The sequence below is a fragment of the Nipponia nippon genome, unplaced genomic scaffold (genome assembly GCF_047370975.1).
Source record: "Nipponia nippon isolate SJK-2023a ecotype South Korea unplaced genomic scaffold, ASM4737097v1 scaffold_4, whole genome shotgun sequence".
NCBI classification, from domain to species: Eukaryota; Metazoa; Chordata; class Aves; order Pelecaniformes; family Threskiornithidae; genus Nipponia; species Nipponia nippon.
Window position 1 is genome coordinate 22,125,181 of NW_028262358.1, and position 27,898 is coordinate 22,153,078.

Below are 27,898 nucleotides of genomic sequence, written 5' to 3' on the forward strand. Positions count from 1 at the left end.
TACATGAAAGCTGCATCTTCTTTTATTTGTTTGTCTTTGCTCCTTCCACAGGTAATTTCTCTAAAATCCAGGTTTTTAGTTTTTCTATTTCAGTCCTGCTTAACTCATGATTAAGGTTTGGAAAAGTATGAAGTGATGTTGATACTCCCAGTGACTTTAACATCTTGTTGGTCTCTTCACCCCATGAGTAGAGAACTAGTTCATCAGCAGTTCCATGACACTGAAATAATTCTGGAAGAACAGTTTCATTTCTTTTCAAAGCCTAAATGGAGAAGAAACACTGTCAGACACATCACTAAAAAATTTAAAAGAATAGTTACGATTACATGGTGACAATTTACACAGCATTTCATTTATTAACCTGTGTTTTAGTGGTCATATTGTACTATCTCTACAAAAGCAAACAAGGAAATATTGAAAAAACCTGCACTTCAAATTCCAATGTGCTAACTCTTGACAAATGATAGTGTTTACTTTAAGGTCTATATCGCTCTCTAAGTAAGAGATACAGAAAAAATTCATGACGGCAGATGGAGCCCACGAGTATTATAATTCATCACAAATTTTCAAAGAATAGTTACACTTACATGGACTCTCTAACAACTAAGGACAACTTGCAAAGCATTTCATTCATTAATCTGTCTTCTACATTGACCTACTTTAAATAAAATAATTGTACTGTCTATGCAAAAAAGAAACAAAACATCATGTAAGGACAGCTTTAAAGCCTCACTTCCCTAATACTCTGCTTATCTATTTCCAGGAAACGTCATAAGTTCAGAATATTAATCAATTGTCTCAGATGAATAAAGATGCTATACTCAATTTTAATTATCATGTTTTTCTTTTAGCTAAGCAGTTTTTCTGTAAATTCTACCACACACTCACCTGGTAAACAGCAGAGTCTTTATTGAGAAAACTAGACAAAGCAAATACTCCTGCCAGATCTTGATGAAACCTATATGCTAAATGCATTGCCATTCCACCTCCCATTGAAAAGCCTCCTAAGATGCAACAAAAGAAACAAAGATTCATTTTGCTATATATCTTTGTAACCCAGCGTCCAATTTATTTTTATCTCCAGACTTGTTTCTTTTATACACGATGCAATCAAAAAACAGCTTCAGTAACATAAAGGTTAAAATGATCGTAAATCAAAGCATGATTCAATTAAGAAGTTGCATAGCTAAAGTACTGCAAGATTCATTACTGAGAGAGAAAAAATAAAAAAAATAAAGTAAAAAAAAAAGCCAAAATACCATTACTTTAGAAGCCATTCATGTATGGTCCCTACCAGGTAGCCGAACACTCTGGCCATGTATTCTCTGATGCTAACAAAGCAAAACTCTGTGAACAGATAATTCTCATTGCTTTTGTATTCAAATTATTTTTCCCTTAGGCCAGTAGCATTCACACATGAAAGATCTGTATCGCTATTGTACATCAATGAACATTCAGCGCATTAGACTAGTACACAGAGGTTGAGGTTTTTTTTGTTGTTACACCTTAGGATATATAATAAATAGGGAAAAATTGCAATGTACCCCACCTGAGCTCTAACCAAAGGCCTTTAATTCAGAGATCCTGTGTTCCATACATCTCTTCAGCTGTGCTAATTCCATACGCGAGGTAATTCCTCAGGGATGATTTTCACATGACAAATGCTTGTTCATTAGGAAAGAAATCCAGACTACCACATTACTTCACAAGGACACAGTACATAAGCTATTATATTGCCTGCATCCAGATAATGACTAGCATGAAGAATGACTGGCTGCTGAAATCTCTTCTAGCACAGAGACAGCAACCAGCTGAAAGATTAGGACAGCATCCAGGGTACTGGTGATACAATTGGTTTGTGCCAGGTAGTTAACTGATGTTAATTAGTTGCAAAATTCTGAGCCCAGACCTTTTCACACAAGGGACATGAAATTAGGGACTGAAGAAGAAATGCAAAAATACTAGACAAAATACCAAACCATTAAACTTATCTTTCTGAAGAGATTAAAATGAGACTTCAGAATGGGAATGGCTCTTTTGCAAGGGCTATGTAAGCCCTCTGGGGCTGACTTCTGTGCTACACAGAAGTTCGACACGGGTGCTAAACAAAACCCAGGTAGGAAGCAGTGCCCCTGCAGCACCGAAACTGAGCCCAATGACACCCTGCAACTTTGGTACTTCACTGGATCCTGGGACCACACAGAAAATTTCTGGCGCACGCAAACTCAGCTGCACTTTGTAACTATTAGATGGGTCACAGTGAGACTGTTTCTAATGGGGAATCCTCCTCCAGCATGTTTATCTGCAAGTCCCAGCAGGTCTGAGGCCTTTCTAGCTCACACTCCATCCCATGTTATGACTGGAAGATTTGGCTGGATTTGTGTAGGAAATTTTCCTGAAAACACTAGAGTAATCCAGACATGAAGTGTTTCCTTTCTTTCTCCCACACATTATTTTTTGATTTCTGACAAATTTCTGATCAGAATTTCTACTGAATTTCTGATTCTTCTTTCTACTTACTGTCACCTTATAATCTTAAGACAATCACGGCCAAAAGTGGTAACTGCAGGTTCCTGACTTACAGAACTTGGATCTTAGTGAGGAAGAGCAAGACCACACAACGTCAAAGACTGGAGTCTTGCTTTCCTTTTTCAAACACAGTCCTTAATTGAATTAGGAGAGCTCTATCCTCAAACTAGGAGATATACCTGGGATCCCCTAGCTAGGCACCCAGGGGGCTGATAATACCCTGATGTTTATCTCTGGTAAATAAAGCCAGGACCTGCTATTTACCCTAGAATCAATCTTTAACCAGTTCAAAGTTAAATGTAGTATGTCTAAGTGCCCAGTGGCAGTTCAAAAACAAAGGTAGTTGAGGAAAAGTAGGAATGAATGTGGGTAAACAAGTTCAGAGCACGCCTTAAAAACTCACACAGCTCACACCACCTGAAATTTTGCATAAACTTGTCTTCACAAAAAATAAAAATACTGAAAATACTACTGCAAGCCTTTCATCTGCATCACTATTTCCTACCAGACACATTCTCATCACATGTAAAAGAATTCTTCAATGAAAAAAATAAAAAATATATTGCACAAGTGTCACAGTAATCAAAAAATTCAACACCACTGACCCCACATTCACATAGAAAGAAAAACACAGCCTTCTGAGAAAGTATATAAAACAGCTACGCAAAGTTACAATGCAAACAACAACATGTTATGCTGAACTTTCCTTTATTCTCTGCTGTGGAATCTGATCATTGACTTCTTCATTTCCTTTTGATCATTCTGAATGATGCTGTCACCCCCAAACCCAAAAAGTAGCACTTATACTCTAAGAGACCATTTTGCATTTGCTTACAAATAAATACAGGTATACTTTGTCCACATATAAAATGAAGTCCATTTTAAGTATTTTAGAATACAAGGAAAAAAGCTGCATTGAAAACTCATTACTAGTTTGTAAATGATTTAATCTAAAATTTTGTACCCAGTTAGTCAGAATTTGGCAACACTATCTGCAATTACTCACCAGCAGTCTTTGACAATGCAGTCACCTTCTGTTTAGAAGAATATTAGGTAATGGTTCTTTTATGTGGCTCATACTACTACGAGAAAATGTAATACAAAGGACTAGTTCTTTGAATTTGGTTTTCCAGGGGAAAACCTGAAGTTTATCATTCGATACCACAACAATCTCTGAGTAAATGCCATATAGTAAATGCTTCAGAAACAAAAATTTGAATAAGCATTTGTAGTTTGAGACAATTTTTTTTGATTACAAGAAGTATTTCAGTGTAAGTGTAAATTTGATATAGCACATAAAAGATATGCTCAGTCAAGAACTTTTATAAGAATTCAAGTTTTGGATTAAGGAAAAATAAGAGGCAGGTACAGATATTACACAAAACAAATGTATGAAGTGATAGTCAGAACGTAAGCAAAACAAAAAAAAGTACAAGTAAGCTTATGTACACCAATGATCTCAGCATAAAGATTACATAAACGTCACAGCATTGCTAAGCAGATTGTGTCATGAGTGTTAATCAAGATCAAAAATGACATCACAACATTTCAACCTTAGACGAGCAGAACATGGCAAGCCCTTCGCTTGAGACCAATCTATTTCCAAGAAGTACAAAGGGTGTACACAGATTCAGAATTTGCCAACAGCTGTCACACAAAAAGTACATTCATTTTCCATTTTTCCCCTTATCACAGAATGGTTTGGGTTGGAAGGGACCTTAAAGATCATCTGGTTCCAATCCCCCTGCCATGGCCAGAGACACCTTCCACAAGAGCAGGTTGCTCAGAGCCCCATCCAACCTGGCCTTGAACACTTCCAGGGATGGGGCATCCACAACTTCTCTGGGCAACCTGTTCCAGTGCCTCACCACCCTCATAGAGAAGAATTTCTTCCTTATATCTAACCTAAATCTACCCTCTTTCAGTTTAAAGCCATTACCCCTTGTCCTATCACTATGTGCCCTTGTAAAAAGTCCATCTCCAGCTTTCTTGTAAGGCCTCTTCAGGTACTGGAAAGCTGCTATAAGGTTTGGAAAGCTGCTATAAAGTTTCCCTGGAGCCTTCTCTTCTCCAGGCTGAACAACCCCCACTCTCTCAGCCTCTCCTCATGGGAAAGGTGCTCCAGCCCACTGATCATCTTCGTGGCCCTCCTCTGGACTTGCTCCAAACAGGTCCATGTCCTTCTTATGTTGGGGGCCCCAAGAGTTGAACGCAGTACTCCAGGTGAGGTCTCACGAGAGCACAGCAGCAGGGGAGAATCACCTCCCTCGACCTGCTGGCCACGCTTCTTTTGATGCGGCCCACGATATGGTTGGCCTTCTGGGCTGCAAGCGCACATTGCCAGGTCACATTGAGTTTCTCATCAACCAACACCCTCAAGTCCTTCTCCTCAGGGCTGCTCTTGTATCTAATTTTAAAGAGATCTGTGATTAATGCTCTAATGTGTTTGCTCTACAATGCTCAGGATACCAGTGCAGAAAAGCATTAACTATTTGCATTAACTTTCCTGCCTTACAGAGGAGGTTTATTCACAGGCTAAAAGGTAAGCACATAAAAAAACCAGACTCAATTAAATAAAGCACTTTCAGTTGCAAAGAAACTTCACTCAAGTATGCATTTATGACCTCAAATCTGCTTCTGTGTAGTGCTGGTTTCTAGGCAATACCCCTTTGCAGTAAGAAGAAAGCTGCTTGTAACTTGCTTTCCTAGTTGAGAAAGATCTGGTGAAATCACAGGATCGTCACACTTCCAAATCAAAGAATTTGAATTAGAAGGAAACTCCCATGCAATGCTTTACAAAACCCAAAACATTCTTTGCTGGAATATCATCTGTAACTATGTTAAGGTAATCCCAGCCACATGATGATGTAACACAGACTGAACAGAGACTGAATTCCTTATATGTAATTTATTCCTGCTTGAATAAAATAGAAACCCTCATCACAGCTGCCATTTTTTCAGTGATAAAACGTTCCTTCCAGAGCTTGTAAATGGCCTTAGGAGCCTTTTAAACATCAAAGTGTTTGTATGAAACCTTGAGCTCACTTCTGCTAAAGATCTTAATTTATATTAATTTGCTCTTCATTTGTATCTGTCTGAAAGGATAATCTGGTCCATGATGACATTTCAACATTATATGGAGTTCAGGAAACCAAATATTTACCTACTGTCAAACATCAGCTTTATTCATTTCTTTGTATTTTGTCTAACAATGTTTGGGTTTGTATCTCAGAAAGTGACTAACTTTATTATCTAGCACAAAGGTTTCTTTATTTAGTCTCTCTCGTGTCCTACATACATGAGGGAATGCTAAAAACTCTGCCTTCTCCCCCATGCTCCACTTCCATGCCTGCAATGACCTATTCCTCAGTTCAGAAAGCTCTTTAGGTTTTCATTCTTCTTTACAGAAAACACACCTCTAACAAACACAGGTTTGACATTGCTGATTGCCTCCCAAGTTATATAGATCTGACTGTAAAATACCTTAGTCAATTTGTTATACATAATGACTATGGACCTAGGAAACAACAAACCAGATCACTTTTCTGGTCTTTCCAGTATAATTTTAAAACGTGACCAAAGCCATTTTCCACACTAGAAAACACAGCTGTAGGAAACAAATTTTAGTTATTAATCACATTTAGTGCATGAATTCTGCCATCTGCCTTGAGTACAGATCTTCTGCTCCTTGCAGAGACAGACCTTGAGCTCTTCTCACATGAATCTGAGTGGCAGAGGTAGAAACTGCTTCATGACAGCACAGAACCAAAAGCAGAAGAGAAGCTAAGCCCCAGACTTTGAGGAGATAAGGATTCAGACTTGGGTGTAGGGGTGGGGTGTTGATTTTAAGCAATATTTCTTCACTAGTTTCTCTCTAGTAGTTGTTCTTCATCTTCCCTGTGTTTCTTCAAATTTGTCAGTACAGCTTTGGTAACGAAGTGGCAAGAGATGAATGCTACAGCACAGAGTGCCTGTGCCAGCACAGCGCAAGGAGAGAAATACTCTTATGCTGTGTAAGGCTACACTAGCACAGTTAGAAATCGTCTTTGCCTGTTCTGTTATCATCACAATACATTACATACTCTTGCCTCATTTTCTTTCCATCCTCCCAGAATTTTTCATTCTCAATTTCTCCTTTCTTTAGATATTTCAACTTAGAGTTACTTCAATCGGTTTCTTATCAGGAATTTTTCCCTAAAGCTACATTCCAGTTTACTTTCCGATCTCCCTACGGACTTTCTGTGATTTACCTTTTACTAATGGTAACAGCCAGACCTTGTTCTACACATCATCTGCAAAGAAGCTGACTTTCTGTTTTGATACTTCCTTTTTCATCTATGAATGGAAGTATTATATACATTTAATAGTGTTCATATATGAATATCAGCAAAGAGTACAAATGCCAGTGGAACAGCAAATTCCCTTCTCCACAGAACTCCCTGAACACTGCTCCTGTGTAAGTGCTCAAACATGTACTTTGTCTCAAGTGAATTTCCTCACAGAAGCGATTTTCTCCTTTTAATCTACTCATGAAACTTCACTAAACACTAACCTGACACACTAGCAGAACTGCAATGAATGGTTTCCACCTTTGATAGCCTTTTTATTCTGTTTGTTACTCAGTAACTAAGAGTCTTTACAGGAACAAAGGCAACTTCCCTTGACTGGCTCTGCCACTTCCTCTTGTTAGGAACATGAAGCAATTTGCTATCCAACTTTCTCACCAGCCAAAACACATTTTGAAATGCATATTGAAGTGGTACAAGTTTTACCACTTTCTTGTAAAAACAAGTGTACAATAGTTTCTAATGTATCAACTCGCAGTAAAACCAGAACCAGTTATGGTTTTATTTTCAACTGACATGGGTAGTAGAGGGGAACCCAACATGTGTACCTAAGAAATCATATTTTTTTTGCACTAGAAGGAATATAAAATCCATGAAAAGTCTCAAATCAGTTTTTCCTAAGATGCTACTCTATCACATCTATGGCTTGCTTTATTTACCTAGTGTGTTTTCTTGGTTGTTTCTGCAGCAGGGCTGTGCTGTCCTCCTCAACACTTACCTGTCATTTTTACAGTCAGCATAACCGCACAACATGGAAAAAGGAAGAGAATAACCTATTCTTTATGCTCATGGTATTCGTGATTTTACACTGAATCACAGAAAAGAAACTAGAAAACAGGTTCTCTAAAGTGAAGAATAGCGAAGCACAGGAACAGGTTGCCTTGGAAAGCTGTGAACCTTCCATTAATGAAGATCTTTTAGAACAAGTCAGAAAAGCAATGGTAAGGATTTCTCTAAAGAGAGCTGAACCTGCACCGACACATGAAGATGGATTAGCAAATGTTGTTAAGCCTCGCTCTTCTACGATCCTGTAGGCACAACTGTGAAGAAAGTACAAGTTAATGTGCACCCTGTGACATGCCTACACATGACTCTCAAGCATTCTAAAAGCCCATCCATCCGTTTAATTTTGCGCTGAATTCAGGCATTTAGTAAAGATGAGTAAGCGTATGTTTTCAATAGAGTTTCTATTCAGGCTGAAAAGATCAGAATTCGATTCATTTTATAATTCTTTTCTTCCCAAAGCCATTATCTGATGATAATATGTGATGACTATATCATGATTGAATTATTTTTAGTCTTACTGCTGCGAGCCTTATTTACTCCTAATCTTCACTAGCATTTGCTAAGCCTGTCATTCACCATGCAGACTGAAACTGAGAATGTGCCACCTTTCAAAGACCCTCATTTCTAGATTCATTAATACAGACACCATTGAGAGATTGGAAACAAAGTGACAAGTGGTGGATCCTGCTCTCTGGTTAAAGTTATTAGCATCTGTACCTCCTACTCAATGATTTATGAAGGAAACAAACACTTATTTGTTAATGCCTATTGCTTGCACATCAGGAAGTAAAAAGAGTAGTAGAGATCCAAAAGAAAAATCAATGGCCAGTTCAGGTGCAAACAAACAAGAGGAGCAAATGTTTTCCCCTAAGTACAAATGCAAGGCAAATTTACACTGACACACTGAAAATTAATGAAATGTTTGCTGGTATTATGGGGGAGATGGACTAACAGTACTGCTTTGAGCCCAGCATCTCACAGGCATAATTTAGATAAACCACAAAGCCATGTAATGGGTGGTAGAGAAAGAGAAATCTCAACTGACTTGCAGTGACAAATGGCAATATAACACCATGAATTTACTCTGTGAGAGCAAGGTAGTAAGTGCCTCTAAATGAAAGACAGTGTTTTCCTAATAAAGACAGAAGATACAAGATAGGATGAGTGACAGCAAAAGGCTTAGAAGCCAAAGACATAAAATACCAACACTGTAGGTGAAGTAGTTTGCCCAATGTTTTAATGATTCAGTGTTGATTTTTTTTATCTTCCCATATTTACAAAATCCTCTCTCTGGGATGTCAAAGCCAAGATATTTCCTCCCCATCCCATTCTCACACACACTGAGAGAGATGGAAATGCTAATATTTACAAGAAGCACAGAGCTTTCATGTTAGTTCCACCATGGTTCAGTAGCTATGTAAGAAGCCTAGCAGTAAACAAAAAGTGGCTGTGTGTCTTGTGTTATTGTTACAGTACAAGGGGTCAGGAATCATGCATGTGTTTTGGCATACAGTCAAATCTACAGGACTGTTATGCAAAGTTTATTTTCACTGGCTGCTTACACAAGTGACTACAGGTGGCAGAGACCAATGTGCTTGGATCAGCATTTCTGCACTACACAAAAAGTGACCTGTAAAAGTAGGAAAGTAGCACTAAATTAAGAACCAAAAGAGAGAACAAAAAGACTGCCTTTCACTGAAGTGTAGTTGACTAAAGTGAGCACTATCAGAATGCTCCAGAAGTGAAGTGGCCATTTCTTTCAAGAGCTTCTAACATATTCTTGAATAAGATTGTTGAAATCTTTGACAATTTCCACCTAAGTGGAGTTATTTTACAGTGCACTATCACTATGGAACCAGTTAAAAAACAAACACAAGAAAACAAAACAAAACCACCACCACCTGAAAAACCAACTCAGCTTTAAAGAGAAAAAGAAATTACTGTCCCACATTTCAAACTGTGGTTATTTGCTTGTTTAGCTAATTTAGCAATGAATTCAGGCATTTATAAAGAAGAAATACATGCAGTTTTTAAGAAGGGATACTATCAAAGCTCCAAGTGTCAGAATTTGACTAATTTTATCATCCTCTTTTATCTCCAAAGTCAATATAAACCTACTTAAAGTATTATTTGCAAGTGCTTTAGCCAGGAAGACCAGCAAGAGTAACTCAACAGGAATGTTTGGCTAAAGAGTGACTTCCACTATCAAATTCTGGGGATGATATAATTATTTTTGAATAATTATATACCGCAGTCAGTCTCCCTACTTTCCTCCTTCAAGGTCAAGGGGAAACAAACCTTAATGAACCAGAAGTCTACTTCCTTCAAAAGACTTCTGTTATTAGTAGGAAAGCAAACCATGAAACTGTCAGGAAATAGGAATGGGTAGATCAGCCATGTACTACTGTGTGCTGGTTGTTACACTAAATTGACATGGAGGTTTTAATAATGAGACTTTATTTACCTCCAGTGAATTAAGTAATTTGATTCTTTAGAAGTAGATTCATAGAGCAGCTGTTAAAAACAAGGCTGCACCGATATTTTCCTTGATATAGAAAAAGAGGAGTGGCATTGCACAACCTGGACTCCACCCCCAGCTTTAGAGTCCTGCCCTACAAGCAGCCACTTGTGGATTTCAGAGCTAACTGCCACTGAAACAAACAGCACAGACTATAATTTCTTTCAGAACAAATGATCTTACTGTACCCACAATCTTGAGCCTTGTGGAAAGTCTGAATGGCTCCAGAAGGAGAATCATCCCCCAGAACACCAGGTGCTGGGCTTCTCATTTTCCACTGCTTGAGCGCCTGCTCCTGCTTCCCCTCTCTTCCCACTCTCTCTCCTTTGCACAGTGCTCCTTCAGATCTTGCCTTCTTATCCCACACCTCTGAGCTGTCAGCAGCTACCCACCTTCCTGCTCGCCTAACACCTTGCTTGCCCTCATCTAACAATATCTGACACTCATCCTCACCCTGTAATTTCTAGTCCGCTATTCCATATAAAACCATAACCTTCAATCTTGTTACCCTCCTCATATTCATTTTGTTTTCTTTCCACTCATTAAAACTCCCACTCATTACAAAATAGACAGTCCCACAACCCAGTTTCTTTAACTCTTTAACAACCATCTCATTCCATGTAACTCCCTCTTCATGCAACTGCTCTGCTCTCTTGGATTCTGTGACCTACCCGAAAAGGCCCCCACTGCTCTCCACAAACTCCTGAGTCCTCCAGTCTCTTCTCTCAACTTTTTTTTTTCTGATTTCTATAATAAGATACATACCAGTATTCCTATTACAGATCTCCAACACGATACCACCTCACTGAATGCACTGGGGAAATATTCATAGCAACATTTCACCATGGTTTCCTCTGCTCTAATAGTCTTTCCCTTCACCTCAAGAAGGCCGCCTCCTCCAACTCTATTGCAGCAGCACTCACAAATCCACCGTCGGCTCCCTACTTGTTACCTCAAGCCTCCTCTTCTTGTGCCAGATGGATGTTCCTGACTTTTTCAAAGAGAAATTTAACAAGACCTGACATGATTTAGTTCTTCGACATTATAAGCAAATGACCGTATCATTCACTACCTCTGGCACACCAATCTTTCCCTAACTCAGAAATATTTCAGGCCACCCAATTCTACTTTTACAGTGGAGGCTACAGTTTGGTGCAGACGTACTGACTACATCTTCGTAACCAAACCCTGGCCTCGTAGTCTCTTTTGATCAAAAACATTATAAAGCTGCCAGGTGCCTTTACAGAATTTCTGATTTCCTGTAAGAGACAATGCCAGAAGATGGGCAATTATTTGCACAAAGTCCTGTCTAAAACAACTAAGAATATCACATTAGGCTGACTCAGACTGATACTAAACCCAACCTTTATGCACAGAAACCTTACAGGATCACTAAGCTTCATTCTGCACTGCATCACACACTGGTTAATCATCAAAACCAGTGCAGACAAGGCACAAAGTCCTCATGGAAAAGCACTCAATCTTGCGCTGCCACAAGTGACACAATTCGTTTTCCACTAGCAAATTTCTTATGCATCTAGATGGGTCCCCTTCTGCCTTTGGGTGGACCTAATTCAGGGCTGCCTTATTTTGTTTGTTACACGAATATTAGATCCAACTGTGAGAAGGTACGCATGTAGTCCCTGTCACAGAGGCAAGGAAACAGTGCCTTACTCTCAAAGCCTGAAATCCAAAGCTCTCAGAGTGACAAAATAAGTATAATTATTTCTGATTTACAGATGAGGAATGCAAATACACAGATGGGGACTTCCAAAGAATCTACAGGCTGAAACAATTGGTACATACCAACTTCCTTACTCTGCTTATGACTTGTAAAACAACTTTCATACTCTGCAGTCTCACTAGATCTAATTCTGAAGGCTACAGAGAAAAGAGAAAAGGTTAGTAGCAAGTTGGATCTGTACACAGAACACCTCCCAGCTCACACTACAGAAAAGCACCTGTGCTTCTTCAGCTGTTTCCAAGCCAGCAGGTATAGCACAGGAAAGACAGATCAAAAGAGGCTGTGCTGACAGCCATCCAAAACAATGCATTCTGCAGCCAGGGCAATGAGCCAGAAAGGGAAAGTAAACAGAGGCCTTCAAAGAGCAACATAGGGCTGGACCAAGAAAACATGTAGGCTGAATGGCAGTGCCTCCAACACACAGGATTTTGATGGCATGACTCAGTTGGCCATAAATTTCTAAGTTCCCACATTAAGAGTTTTTTCCTCAACCTGAAATAGTTTGTGGTCTAGGGATGGGACAGGGAGCCAAGGCCTCGTGAATTCTCATTCCCTCTCTGACACAGGCTACTGCATTCCCTCAACTCCTGTGCCTCAAAATCCCACCATCTGTTTCACAGAAGTACTGTGAAAGTTACTAGAAATTTCTGGGAATTAAGAGGACCAGGAAGACAGACACATATGAACTATGACAGCTAATACTTAATTTGTTATCAAGTGTTAATCTTTGGTGACATGTAACATGCAAATTTCTTCCCCAAGAATTAATCCAAAATGATTAGAGCACTAAGGAGAAGCTCATGATTATTTATATGCTACATCTCCACTCTCCAAAACACAAGTAATTTTGGGAAAGTATGCTCTTCATTCCTTGAAAAGGGCTAAAAGGAAATAGTAAAAATACATACTTTTTAGAGTAAATCACTACCTGCCCTGTATTTTAAATAATGATTACAAATGATTATTTACAATAAAAACAGTTTTAGGTTACATTTTTGAGGAGCCTGCTTGCAGTTAGCCACATTCCCCACCCAATACAGGTTTAAATAACAATTCCATATTCTTGAGGATTGGCTGCTGAAGGGGCTGTTCAGCAGTTGCAAGGCATTCTCACGAACTTTCAGGATGGAGTAAATTCAAAGTAGATGATCTCTTAACAATTAAAAAGCATTAAAATAAACACATTAAAAGTAAGTCTTTCTTACCTATTAGTATCCTATTTTTTGCAATGCCGTTTTTTATCTCATCGTTGATTAAGTCTGTAAGTCCCCGGCACATAGAATCAATACTTTCAATGTGTTCTGGACAATCATTAGAGATCTTATACCTGTCAAACCACACAGTGGAAAAGGTTCCTTTCATAGGTGTATATGGCCTGCAGTGGTGGAAGGAAAGAAAACAAATGATTAACCAAACATAAGATCAAAAGCCTTCAGCATACCTGATAAACAAAACCAATTCAGTTTCTCTCCAGCAAAGGAGAGAAGGAACCTCTTTCAGGTCTAACTCAATTCACATCCAGTCACATTGCATTTCCTTGCATTCAAAACACTGTCCTTCAAGAACAAAGAGCGCATTTGGAAGCTGTCTCAAATGCAAGTTTCCGTCAGTTCAATGTCAAGGTTGATCAAGTCAGCTAAACATTTTAAATCCTAACCCTGTCAAAAGGTTCTTAATCCTAAACAAAGTTCGGGTTGAAATCTACCTTGGAAGAGGACAAACTGAAGTAACTGCTAAACAAGACAGCTTTGCAGGAGCTAACTTTATGGGGTTCAGTTGTCTTATTCTTGTTGAAATCGACAGGAGGTGGGTATCATGAACTTCTAGGTATTTACAAAGGTGTCTTCCTTCTGTCAATTTTTCTTTTTCTGAAATAAATACAGCCATCCTCACCTTAATGGGTCAGATATCTCATAAAGATAAGTGAAAGAAATGCCATGTTGCTTACTGGATTGATGCACAGACACAAATTAAGAGACATCATGATACCACCCCGCCCCGTAATACTGTGTTGTCAGATTAGTATTTTAAGTGCTTTAACATGCTGCCCAAATCTCAGATAATCAAGGAAGCTACAATCCAAAGCAGCCTTTTCTTTGTTTTTAAATAAAGAAGATGAATAGAGCCCTGAAATCCCAAGAAAGGTGATCTAACTGCCTTGCAATGGCTCTACAATTTAATACCAAACATACCGCTTTGAAATCGATGCTTCATCTCAAAACCAAGCCCCCTAAAATCCTTAATTGCAATGTTTAATCAGGGTGGACATTTTTCATTTTTAGTTAAGCTCAGATGAGCTCAGATCATATTACAATCATTGCCTACAAACAGACAGTCTTTGATGAATTTGTCTGGATGGGAACCCACTGAAAATACTAACACTGTCTTCTGTGCTCTCTCTGGATTTTTTTCAGTACTAGGATTAAAGAAAAACACAACTAACCTAAAATAAGAAAGCCACTATTTCAATTATTCTTAATGAAGGAACAAATTCTGCCTTTATTAATACCAGGAATGCTTCACATATGTAAATCACTATTTTTAAACCAGAAATACTGCCACTAGTACGAGTGTACAAGAAGCAGTATACCGGTTGCATTACTCAGTCGCACAACTCAAAAATGAGAAAAACACAGATTTTCTTCTGCCTGGTGCCATGAACATGAAATAAAGTTCATGACTTTAAAGCTGGTAAACCAAATATAAAGAAAGAGGCAAACAGCAACAGATAGGTACAGACAGACTACACTGTTCCATCTTTTTGGGCACAGCTTCAGAAACGAGTACCTAAAAACCACAACAATCTACTGTTATTCAAAATGACATACAAGTATGTGGTCAAGTTTAGTACAGTGTGTGCCTTAAGTAGCCCCTCATTTAATTCAAAACAAACCATACACTTAAGCTCCACAATTAATGTTTGTTTTTTTTTTTTTTTCAAGTTAGCCCTTACTTGTCTATTAAAAAAAGGTAATTCCTAAATTAAAGGAAATTCAGTGAAATACTTTGTACACCCAACAAGCTAAAGCTAAGTTTAAAAAATGTTATTAACATGCTTTTGCTTTTTTTTGTTTGGTTGTTTTTTTTTTTTTTAACTTTAGTATTACCACTGTCTCCAGGATTATTCCCAAATGAATTGATCAATACCTAAGAAACAAGATTACAAATCTCTAGTTCACCAAAGTCAGTTTCTAAGATGAGACATTCCAGTCAAAAATACCAAAAACCGCTGAATCGGTGGAGTTTCTGGAAGACACGTGGACAATGTGATGTACAACAGACTAAGCGCTTGGGCAAACAGCATTTAATTCATGGTTTTAGCTTCTCTCTCAAACACTTTTACATCAATCCTGGTTAAATGCTTAGCAGCCAGAGTGCTTCATTTTCCAGTAAAACCAGAGTACCTTTTATTTCTGGGAGAAAAGATATGTAAGGTTTTAGTATTATTACAGCAGGTTGACCCAGGATTTCCGTGGCATGAAGATACGTATTTGTATTACATTACAGAAATTTACACTTACATTACAGAAACATTAAAACAGGTTTCCCCACAACCGAAAGACAGAAACATACAATTTTTAAACAGGACAAAATCCATGATGAGATTATAATACTTGATCAGATGTCAAAACTCAGGACTTTTACCTGCTATCTTTGCAAATTCTTCAATAAGATAGATGAAAGATTAACGTGTCTTAAGCCCACAGGAAAACACCCCCAAGCAAACAGATGAGATGCTTTCAGCTGTCTCAAAAACATCCTTGCAAACACTTTTGATTTTTCAGAAATGCGTTAAAAATAACCTTTACATAAAGCTGAGAAATAAGATTCTTTTAATGGTTCACCCAACTGGCACATCTGTTTTAGTCATTCACCTTGTTCCTTAAATAAATCCCTTTATTAGCTGGCACACTACAACTCAGACATTACCACGGTAAACAAATATGTTTGGCATGGAACCATCTGTACAGCTCCAAGAATACAGAACAAAATTTTTTCATACAATTAAACCACAAAATAAAAAAAAAAATTAAAAAATCCCTATATTACAGTGACACAAGAGGCTGGACTGAAATACACAAAAGCAAAGAAATACAGAGTGGAGTGAAAACTCCATCTGGTAAGATCAGCATGGTCAGTTAACGACAGTGTCAGACCAAATGGTCAGCTTCAAGTTTGAATTTTTTGCTTTCCTAAGTTTAATCAAAACTTGTAACATTAGTCCCAATGATTTTTTCCCCCTCTGTGCCTCACTTTCTTTATTCTCTTTTTTAAATGATATGAAAAATAAAGCCCCATGTCTCTAAAACATGTACCGTTGAAACTTGGAATGAAAATATATAGCTCCAAGTTGTGTGGGGTTGTTTGTTGTTGTTTTAAAGAGGATGTGTGGTTTTGTTTTGCTTGCTCTGGAACACACACAAGATTCAAATCCATTAAGAAAACAAGAATCAAGAACCCTCTCTCTGGGTATATCCAACTTCCAAACTTGTACTCATTTATAAGAGACATTTGAAACACAACTTCCTACGAATTGAACTAACTCTTAACATTTAAAAATAAAGAGAAAAGAAGATGTAAAGGAGACATGGCTAATATCAAACAGCATTGAAGAAACTGCAGGCACCGTGAGGAAAAGAATCTTTAAAATGCTTCCCAACATCCTCAAATCACTCTAGACCATGTTTTCTGATTACTTTATAGGTCTTATTTTTTAATGGTGTGCACTCATCTACAATTGTTCTCTCACACATACACTTCTTGCATGAGATTGCAGCTTCAAGAATATCCTACTCATCTAATATGTGAATGTCTTAAAAGGAAAATATGTCCTGTAATATCTCTGTAAGTATTTATCATCCTTTCAATCTTTTAAATATGTATTCAGGTAGAGGTAAGTCTCACTGTTGATTTCACTGCAAAGTTTCAAAGTAATACAGATCATTCTAGGTGAACATTAATACAGCTCATGCTAGGTTAACATCTGGACTTGATGATCTTAAAGGTCTTTTCCAACCTAAATGATTCTATGATTCAAGTTTTCACAAACAAAGGTTAGCTTCTGCTAACGTAAGTTATGTACTAACGATGAAAATATAATGAAAGCAGGAAGCAGTAACACCATCTTTTTCCACCTTCCTGGAGCATGGATTATATACTCTAGACCTTCTTAATCACATTTAGAATTGTCCTAAATAGTTTGAAATTATATTAAGTGAACAGAAGTGGAGAGCAACTGAATGATGCTATACAAGGTTCAAATTCAGATCTAAAAACATGCCAAATCCTATCTCCAAAACAATGCTATTAGCACAGCAATGCACATAAAACTACAGGTGTTTTTCTTCGTTATCCAGTAAATCACTGTCCCTGTCCAACATTTTAAGTTAAAAGACAAGCCAGCACTACTGGCTACTTTAAAGAAGAAACATAAGAGTAGCAGACAGCACGTTGATAAGTAGTAAATATTCTTCCCCCAACTCCTCCTCCTGATGCACAACCGTATTGCTGCCTTCACACTCGGTACTATGATCACCCTGCTAATGCAGTCACATAAAACCCAGACCACTGGTGATGGCTTACAGCTTTCTTTAAGTTCCAGACAGAACTTCCTGAGATGTCAGACAGAACTGGGAATTTATACTGAAGTTAGGCTTCAAGATTCAAATAAAGAAAGAAAGATCAAAATTTTTGAAATCCTCACTGTTGCTTCTTTCCCAAACCCATCGCCTCTCAGTTGGGAGGCACAGAATCACAAGACATTGTAATGTTGTCTTTTGGAGTCCATGCATCCCTTCAAGAAAATCTACAGAGCACACTGCCAGACAAAAATAAGGCAGGCAAGAGTGATCTCCATGAGGAGCAATTTTGTCTGTTCCACAGAACAGGCTGTGCCTGGTCACTCACCCACATGCAAATGCTTTTGATAGAGTTGTTCTGGATGTATACTGCCTGAAAGGAGAGCTAACTGAGCCAGTACAGGATAGTTACCTAAAGGAATACTACATTGACAGCTTTTGGTACTTCGGACAAATCTTATTCATTCAAGACAAAGGAAGTTGCAATAGAAACTGACATAAAATTCAGCAGGTCAAATTCTGAGTGACTGTTTGTTTTGTTTTGGGGGGTGGGTGTAAATTGTGGGGATTTGTACTAATCAGAGAAATGGCAATAATGTTATGGTTGAGAAGACCATTTTTAGACCTGCCAGTGACCTTTTCTAGACACTGCCAGTTCCTCAGCAAGCAGCTAATAGTTGCTGCTTTATAAGTTCACTGAAAGAAAATGGCAAGAGGCAAACCAGGGTCCAATCTGAATCATTCTCCATTACAGGGTTTGAAAGACACGCTTGGGTTCAGAGTGGTATCTTTCACAAGCTGGTGGCAAACAACACTGAGGATGGATGAATGACATGAGCTAAGCACAGAACCCGCTGAAACGGCTGTAAAGCAAGAGCACGGAATGACACATAACTTAGAATCCCATAACTGTTTGCTGGAAGGGCCATATAAAAACCACTGTCTCTTCTGTATTGGAAAAAGGTTGAGTGACGGAAAACAAGAGGAAGGATGTCTAAGAGTGTGATGCAGTTAAAGGGATTAGAAATCCAAGATTATTGCCATCATGTTCTACTTTGTTTTCCCGAAGCATGACTGAAGTACCTCTGACAAGTATTTATTGCATTCCACGTGGTATTTAATATATGATGTAAGCACTGCACGTATACATATCCATATGTTTTCCCCACCTAATGCAAGAGGAGAAATAAAAGGAAAATATTAAGTTTATCCAAGCATGCTTCCATCATTATTATGCAGAATATGTTAAATTTCTACTTACAGAAGGAGATGAAAGAACCACCCCATGATGCCAACCAAAACCCTTTCCATTTGTCCCTCAAACTTCCACCTCTAAAAAGACTTCTTTGTGTTAAATTTATGAATGAGGTTAGGGCTTACAAAAGTGAAGGATTAATAACATTTGCTTGAGCCAAACATAGTATGATAGGCACTGTGCACGCTCCCCTCACAGCTCCGCCAATCCATCTCAAGTCTGACCTGCAGTACCCCTGCTGCTTTTCCAATCCCAGGCCTCTCACAAGTAGAGACTGCCAGTGTAGCTGAACGGTGCCAAACTGTCTGGTGGTTTTGTGATATAGCCAAATGGGGACTACGATGAGATGAAACTCATTTCCACCCATGAGCCGAGCAAAGATGTGAACTTAGGTGAAAGGATGGAGTACCAGGCCATATAATACTGAGCAGTCCTTACCAGACACATACCTAGAGACAGGGGAAATCAGGGAAAAATGGGGGGGGGATAAAAACAAAACAAAAAAAACCAGACAACAAAGTCTGCATAGAGACTTATTGGACATAGAAAGGTATGTTGAGTGAATGTCAGAGATCCACAAAATAGCCCAAGAAGTATTTATAGTTTACTTTCTGACTTGCAAAAGAGAAGGACTGTCAGAATGGAATGCTAGACAACGCAAAGAATCTTTGACCTAGATTTTTAAGGGAATTATAGAAGGTAAGGCATACTTATTAAAACAAGTGGAGCCTAAATGGTTTTAACTTTACCACGTTAGCTCCTGCAGTGCCAATTTAAACTATCACTTTCTATTAAAAAAAAAAGTTAAATTGGGTGGTATTCAGTTCTGATTTAGAAACTCAATAGAAACCTAATGTTTAAGTCACAGTTGTAGCAGCTGAAACAGTATTTAAAGCTGTAGCCATCCTGACCCAAATAAAAAAGGAAAAAGGAAACCCTTTCCTTTATTACTGTAGACGTGGCTTTAGGGATTGCATCAGCTGCTAGGGCTACAATTTGAGATTCTTTTTTTTAATTAAAGATATACATTAGCATTACAAGGGAAAGGAAATAGAATTCTGTTGCGTGTAACAAGTTTCATCTATGCACAGAAGCACTGATCTTGAAAGAAAGCCAGATAAAGTTAAAAGAACAACCTATTAAAACAAGTTCTCGACTCATTTTTAAGTATCCCAGTTGCCTACATTACAGAGAAAAACCAGAACTTCTCTAAGCAATGTCTAAAAATTTTCATTTGTAAAGCAAAATTTGCATGCCCCAGTTACATGCATTTAATTTTCAAACATATTCCAAACTCAGGTGCCACTACTCTCACTACATCACGCTGAGGCTTCAAATCCACAGTTTTCCCTTTTTTATCTAAGCATGCTTTTTACCATAAGCATTTTACTTAGAAATTTTGCAAGTTTTTCTTTTTTAATAGTAAATTGCACTATCTACATTCTGTTATATTTGCTCAGGAAACAAACAAATATGAGACTCATAGGGCTTTCCAAAGTGATGGGGGATGAGTGTGACAAAATGCTGCAAACACTTTACCTGTCCAGGGGACATCTGGTGATCATTCTCTACACAGACCCTGCACATTATAAAAATGATTAAAGAAAAGTAAGCCTTTTTTAAGAAGTGTAACTTTTCAGAGACCTATAGAGAATAGTAAAAAACAATCTTCTAAAATATAGTTCAGTAACATTCTATTGCTTTTACCCATAGAATGGAAGTATCCTCTCCATTTTTTATCCTCTCCATTTTCCCAAAACTTCCAACGGAAGGTTTGCCGAAATCAATGCTAACAAAGCCGGAGAACATGTTTTACAATTCTTCTAGATTATAGGCTGGGCTGGTTTTCCAAAATAATTTTCAAACATATTGACTAAAATTGAAACATGTCTGAACCTCTAATGTTGTACTAAATGAAAAATATGTATGTTTCAGTGCCTGGGATAAAATCTAAACAAGATGTAAACGTAAACCCCATCCACCCTCCACAAAAAAAAATTCAATGTTTTGTTGAAAAAAATGTGAATTCCACTGCTTTTCAGAACTCTATTTAATAGAGGTGAAGAATGCATAAGGCCAAATCTATAGATCTATCAGCACAATTATATCCATCAAAAACATGAAGAGGTATTCCTGACCTGCAGTTTATCCTGCCAAAGCCTCTAGCATTGCAGTTATATCATCAAACCTGCTTTTACTGGCGTAACTATTTTGACGGAGTACATTCAACGTGTATGTGGTAAGTTACGCTGGAAAAGACAGTTTATAGAGTATGAACTACATCCACATTAACAGTATTTTGCCAGAAGAGCATATTAGCCAAGCAATCCTACTACGGTCCTGCCTAACTTCAAGCTTTTCTTTTATTTCATCATCAGTGTAAAAACCTGCTGGCAAGCTTTGCAATCTGCTCCTATAATTGACAATGCAGGGGCAGGTTGTGCCACCCACAGAGGCTCTCACTCACATCAGCATAGCTTTCCACCAGCATAATGCTCTGTCTCTACACGATGAAAGCCAAGATCAGAACCTTCTTCAGCATATCTGCACACCAGTAACTGTCTACCTATAGGTCTCATTATCAGGGATGCTCAGTTCCCTCATTGGTGTGAGAAGCATTTGGAATCCTTATCAAAACATATATACATACACACACATAAAATCAGATCATATATTCAAGTTGCTAATGCAGATATTATTTTCATGTCTGTCATTCAAGCTTGGATGTTCTAGGCCTTGTTTTTCCTTTCTGTGGAAGAAAGGAGTGCAACCATTACAAATGTTTCAAAAAGCATAGTGTTTTGGACATGAATACCAAAACAACATGAAATGGGTCTGTACAGGCTTCTGTTATTTCGGTTTCAACCAATAACACATATCTTCACAAACTTCACTTCAGCATTGCTGCAAACAGTGGCAAACATTATGGTACTTAAGGGCATCTGGTTTATTTCACTATGTCAGTTAATGGTGCTTATCAGCAACAGAGGGCTGTATGCTAATATTCCCAAGTGTACTTCATATTGCCAGTCAAAGACAGTGTGGGTATTTTTTATTCTTCGAATATACAACTTTCCACAGTTTTGCTAAAAAACACTTCTGAATCAACTCACGCGTGACCTCTATCAGCTCTAGAGTAGAACAAGAGTAACCTCGACCCAAAAAAGAGTGGAATTAACTCTATATTCACATCTTTTAATTACAACACTATCTTTCTTCCCATCTGTTTACTGAAGTACTGAAACCCAAAGTCTTAAGATAAAAACAAATTCCCCATAAATGCCACTCATTTGAGTCAGGAGATCTTGCTGGTTAATTATTTCTACACAGTTTACATCTGTAGTTATCCAACAAAACCAAAACAAATGAGAAAAGGATTGGAGCCCAGCAGTGCAGTGGGATGGAAAAGTGAAGCACTGGCCTAACAGATGTGGTCTGAGGTGCTTTGGCTGCATATAACATGTGAAGAAAGATCATTTCATAGGGAAGCAAAACCTCCTGCATTTCTACAGTACCTGCTGTGTTGATAGGGAAGAAATGGAGCCTGTCAGTATGTGTGATGTGCCACTGATAATTCTAGCATCACTTTAGCCTGTCATCAATGAACTAACGAGCACATTATTTACAGAAAATCATATTCACTACCTACTAACCCAAAACACACTGCTTCAAAGACTTCACTCACCAGCTTGATTCTTCTGTAACACAGTGAGTACATTCACACTGCAATCTCTCAATTGCTTTTCCTGCCTAAGTAGATCGTAAAAATACACGGTCAAGGAAAGTTTTTTTTCATGTATTAGTTGAGTGCCAGACAAAATCTGCTATTATACTTGTTTATAGCCTCCAAGAAATTTTTTTCTGACTTTCAAAACTCTGTACCTCGAAAGTCCGTGTAGAATGTCACAATTTCCTTTTCCTTTCAGCATTCATCCACACTTACGCATAAATTCAGAAAGAAACTTAAGCCCCATTACCTTTCAAGGAAACAGTTTCCTAACTTAGAGCTACAGACACCTTAAAAATGAATTTGTATTAAGAAAAAATAAACATCTTTGACATGTAAGGGCATGCCTTTAGATAGCTAAATATGGAGGGAGGTGTCCAACTTTTAGCCTTTAGGTTTGACCTCATTAACTTTCAAATTCCCAAGGGTAAATATTTTTATCTATATTTCTGGTCTACCACTGAACACAGTGCCATTTAATAATGAGATTTGTGCCTGCAGCGAATGTTGAACTCAATTCTCTTTGAAACAGTTGGGTCAGGATTCAAACTAGAAGAAATCTGTAATTTTAAACTCCCAGTCCTTTCCCCAGCAGCTGAAGATCTTTCATATCCTGCTTGCCAAAAAGACCAACCACCTTCAGAACTGAAACCTGGTATTAAATACAACAGAATATTTTAGTAGTTAATTTATAGGAGTCAACAGAGGTAGGATTGTGATCCAGAACATGGCTCTATAATGCCATTACAACACACATTGGAGCATCATCTTCTATTTATATCAAGGAGATGGAAAGATACTATGAGGACAATACCTGAATTTGAATTAGAGACTGACTTCTGTGATGTCTTAACCATTTAGTCTCTTAACCACTTAAAATCACAGTCCCTGGGCAGCAATGCACTGTTGAGCCCCCGTTTTGCAAAAAAGCATATACACGAGAAAGAAGGAAGTGTTATGACAGTCTGTACCAATATTCACAAGTGTATTTTACAGTTCTGGAACAGAGTAATTTAATCCTACAGTTAAAATATATTAAACAATACCTGGCAGGAGCCGTTGGGTAAATTACTTTTATATGTTGGAAAGCCATGTCTTGATTCAAAACTTGTTTTATCCATGCTCTTGCACCTTGGCCAGTATCACCTGTATCACATGGAAGAGTACAACAAGAATTATTCTGTGCATTTAGAAAGAAAACTATATAGTATCAAACATATTTATACCAGATTGACCTGATTTCTAAACCACAAAGTTAATCCTCAAAAATGCTAAAAGAATTTTCTAGAATAACCTCAATCCCCTTTCCAATGAAGATGGACTCAAAACTTCCTAGAAACAGGCTACTTAAGAGGTCCCACAGCATAAGTTTAATAAACACATTACTACATCCAATGGCTTAAGTACCTCCTAATCAGGGACAAGGACTTACCTCTTACTTGCAACTTACCTTATTTGCTGATAACAGTGATAAACAAAAAATACTGATGAACATCTTAGAAAGTGAGATAAAATACCTGCTGCTCCCCTTAGAAAAGATAATTACTTTTACTACAGAATTTTATATTAACCCACTTCAAAACTTAGTCAAGAACAATAAAAAGGATCTTCACATTTAATTATACTAATATTACACATAGGCTTTAAGGGAAGTATCAGTCAAACACTCCCAACGTTTTGTAAAAGTGCTCAAGAGATGAGTTTGGGTTAAAACATCTGGCAGGCTCCTCAAAAACCTTAATCCCACAGTTCTGTTTGAAAGCTAGTTGAGATCTGACTCTCAACGTGCTTTTTCCTAGTCTTATCAACTCAGCCTATAGCCAAAACCCCTGCAGACTGAAGTGCTATGAACAGATATACAGGATTAATTCTTATGCAGACAGCACATGTTCCTTTCAAACAAATATACATACATACACCAGACAGTTTCTAGACCTTGTCTTTCTGTCACTGATATCTTCAACTATAACTTCACTGCCACCTTGCTGAACAGCATGCACACACAAGCCTCCAGTAAGAGTTAAACAATGCGTCAAGCTTGACGAAACTGGTCCATCAAGGAACACGGTTTATAGTAGGTAGTAGCACAACATGTAGTAATACTCAACTTAAAAATTTGGCAGGGATCCAGTAAAGTGCAATTTCACTACTGCCACTCATGCCGTAGGACTTTAGCCTTGCTTGAAGTCGAGGCTCCAACATATTATCAACTCAAACTGCTAAACTGAGTTAATAGTATTCTCTATTACTTTATCTCAAATTGGTCAGTTTGACTTTAAACTCACTCTATTCTTCTCAATAAAATGGCCAAAGCACAAGAAAAAATACCACTGCCCTAAGCCAGACTTACTGCCATGTTACATGTGTTCATCTGAACAATGTCACATGAACATACTGATTTATTGTTACAATGACTGTAGCTCCCCAATGGAGAAGATTTGCTCTTGCTTTAGCACTCAAACAAAATTAATTCATCTTTATTTACACATACAATTATGCATCTTCAGAATTAAAATGGAAGGCAAAAGGATCCAAACCCAGCATTTTTTTTTTCCTGTTTAGCACAAGTCACACAACCATGAAGTTCTCTCTGTTTGACCTAAATACTCCAAGTGACAAATAAGCAATAGGGTCACAAAACTGACACAAATCTTATTCTGTGCTACGTTAAACAGTAAAATCAAAGCTACATCTTTCAGTGCATGCTTCAGAACACATTCCCACAAGCACTTTGCTTATGTTAGCAGCATGGTCTGAAGTCCAAACACATCGATTCTTAGTAGACACTCTTGACATGCAAGGGTTTCCTCATGGTTGCTGTCACCTTACTTATGAACAACATACCTTAAGAAGGCTTGAATAAAATTTTTCTATACACTTCTATTTTTTCAATTAGAAAGCAGAAGTCTAGGCTTTGCAAATACTTGCACAGGACCAACACTCAGGTAGGTCAACCTAAGCAACTACCTGATTGCTTACAGAATTGGGACTTACTTAGGCCTTTATGAAGTCCTGAACGGTGCAGAATGCATCTTTGATTATTTATTCACATTTCTTAAGCTTTGCCAAGATCAGCAGAAATTAATTTACAGTTAATGAAGCTAGTTTGTCCATGAAAAGTTCATAGAAAACTCATTAAGTAAGAAAATTTAGCTATGACCTTCTGTGTGTCAAGAGTTCCCATGGCCCAAATACTCTATCGCATGCACTGTGAGCACTTGCATGCAGAGCTAATGCATTTTGATTCGGTAAGAACAGAATTCAGAGGAGACAGAGAACGAGAAGAGACCGTGACACCAAAAAAAATGCCAACGACCTTCTGAAAGGTTTGTCTTTCAGGATTTTCTTAGATTTTAGCATTATATGTTCTTCTGAACACTACTAAAAAGAAGCAAATGATGCACAATTATGCTTTGAGTCTATTTCCAAACTTGAAATGGACTAATGGCACCAATATTATCTTTTTTCCCCCTCCAAGTAAAATATGAATTATTTTCCTTTCAAATATAGCTTGAACTTCCTAATTTTCTTTCTGTGCAAAGTTTAAACTTAACATGTAACATGCAAAGTTGTAAACCTAAGTCTAAAAAATTATTATTCATGTTATGTCTGTTTGCCTTCGCAGCTGAAGTACCAAACGGATCCTCTACCTAAATTTGATGTACAGTACTGGGAATTTTCTAATGTTTTTCTGTACCATTTTGCATTTACATTCTCCACTTGTTATAATTTGTCTGGAGCAAGCATTATGAACAAAAATGGATTCATGCCATTTGACTGCCGCTTTCCATCACAAGCGCTGTTCAGAAGGCACCCATTCAGGTTTACAGGCCAGCCCACAGCAACGGCACTGCGGCTACTTCTGTTTTAAATTCTATTCTGCGGAACTCCTAAACAAAACCAAATAAAAGCACTCTTGTACTTCCCCATTGCAAACACTATGAATAAAATCATATCAAAAATGAAAAATTGTAGAGTACTTCAACCACATGTGGAATCAACCTCTAACCATAATCTTCCCTTACTCCTCCAACATGAGAGGAAATTATTTCCTCAAGCATTAAAGCATTAGCATTAACAAGAGAGCTGAACGCATCTTATGAACTCTTCCACTTTCATTCTTTAATGCACAGGATTTGAGAAAAGCAAAATTAAACTAGACTATAAAAATGAAACGAATTTAATAAGCATGTACATCTTTGTTAAACTAAATAGAAGCATCAGCTAAAAGCAAAACTAAGAAAAAGACACTGAAAGAGTTGAGCACGTTGCCATATGCATGTGGACAGCTCACTCAAATTGGTTCCCAGGGCTTTGATCTAATAGAGACCTGTGATCACTGTTTTTTTGGGGTTGGTTTTTGTTTGTTTGTTTGTTTAAGTCGTGTGGACTTTGTTGTTGTTATTTAGCAGGTCAGAAATAACCTTTAAGAAAAAACCCCAACAAAACACACACTCCCCTCCCGCCCTCAGACTGGTCACCGATGCAGGTAACTACCTTCTGCCGATGGTGGCCATGAAGCCAGTCTGTACACAGCCACAACCCTTCTGAACAGAGAGAAGTCAGTCTATTAACACTGGCTTTTAAAAGGTGACAGCAATGCTCTCAGTCTGATCCTAAGAACGCCAAGAGCCATTTTAATTATGAAAATCATCCTTTGCATGTGGCTACCCTTACGAGTGGACAAATTAAGAGAATATCTTCTGGAACGCGTTGGTTCTCATGGTGAGGAAAGCCAGGCGGGTGTGTAACGGCACCGTCCCTAAAACGCACCCCGCGGGCCCACCTCAGTCCCGGGAAAGCCCACAGGGCAGACCCACTCCAGGCACTCGCACACCGCTTTGCCCACGCAGGCTCCTCCCTGCCGGCCAGCGCCTCGCTGTCCCCAGGGGAGGCCAGGGACGCAGGGACAGGGACACCTCACACCCCTTCTCCTCGCTTCCCAGCCCCGCCGAGCCTGGCGGCAGCCGTGCCCGCCGGCCCGTTCCGCAGGCCCCCTCACGCAGCACCGGGTCGCCGCGGCCTGAGGGGGCCGACCCTGGCCCCCCCGCCACCGCCGCGCTCCCGGGAGGGCCCCGCCGCGCAGGAGAAGGCGGCGAGACGGCGGCAGCCAGCCCGGCCCCGCGGTCGGAGGGCGGCCTTCCACGGGCGGCACCGCTGCGCCCTTCCCCAGCGGGAAGCGACGCCCACCAAGCCCTTGCCCCGCGGCCCGGCCTCACCGCGGGGTAGCAGGGGAGAGAAGGGGGGGAAAGCAGCCACCTGAGCCGTGCAGGAAGATGAGGGAGGCGGTGTGCCTGCCCGCGGGGGACACCACGCTCCTCTGCAGCGCGGCGGGCGCCGCCATGCCCACTGCTCTCCTCCTCCCGGCCTGGCCTGGCCCTGCCCGTGGCGCGACCCACCGCGCCGGCGCAGAG

The 27,898-nt window shown here is 38.9% G+C and overlaps 1 protein-coding gene across 1 annotated transcript; it reads right to left on the minus strand.

Annotated features, from left to right (window-relative positions):
- On the minus strand, nt 1-27,898 carry LYPLAL1 (lysophospholipase like 1). The gene is made up of 5 exons (XM_087777154.1): nt 27,744-27,898; nt 23,531-23,630; nt 13,129-13,298; nt 889-1,004; nt 1-262 (listed from the first exon to the last, which is right to left on the minus strand). The coding sequence occupies exons 1-5, from the start codon at nt 27,826-27,828 to the stop codon at nt 23-25; spliced, it is 711 nt and encodes a 236-aa protein (XP_087633280.1). The 5' UTR covers nt 27,829-27,898; the 3' UTR covers nt 1-22.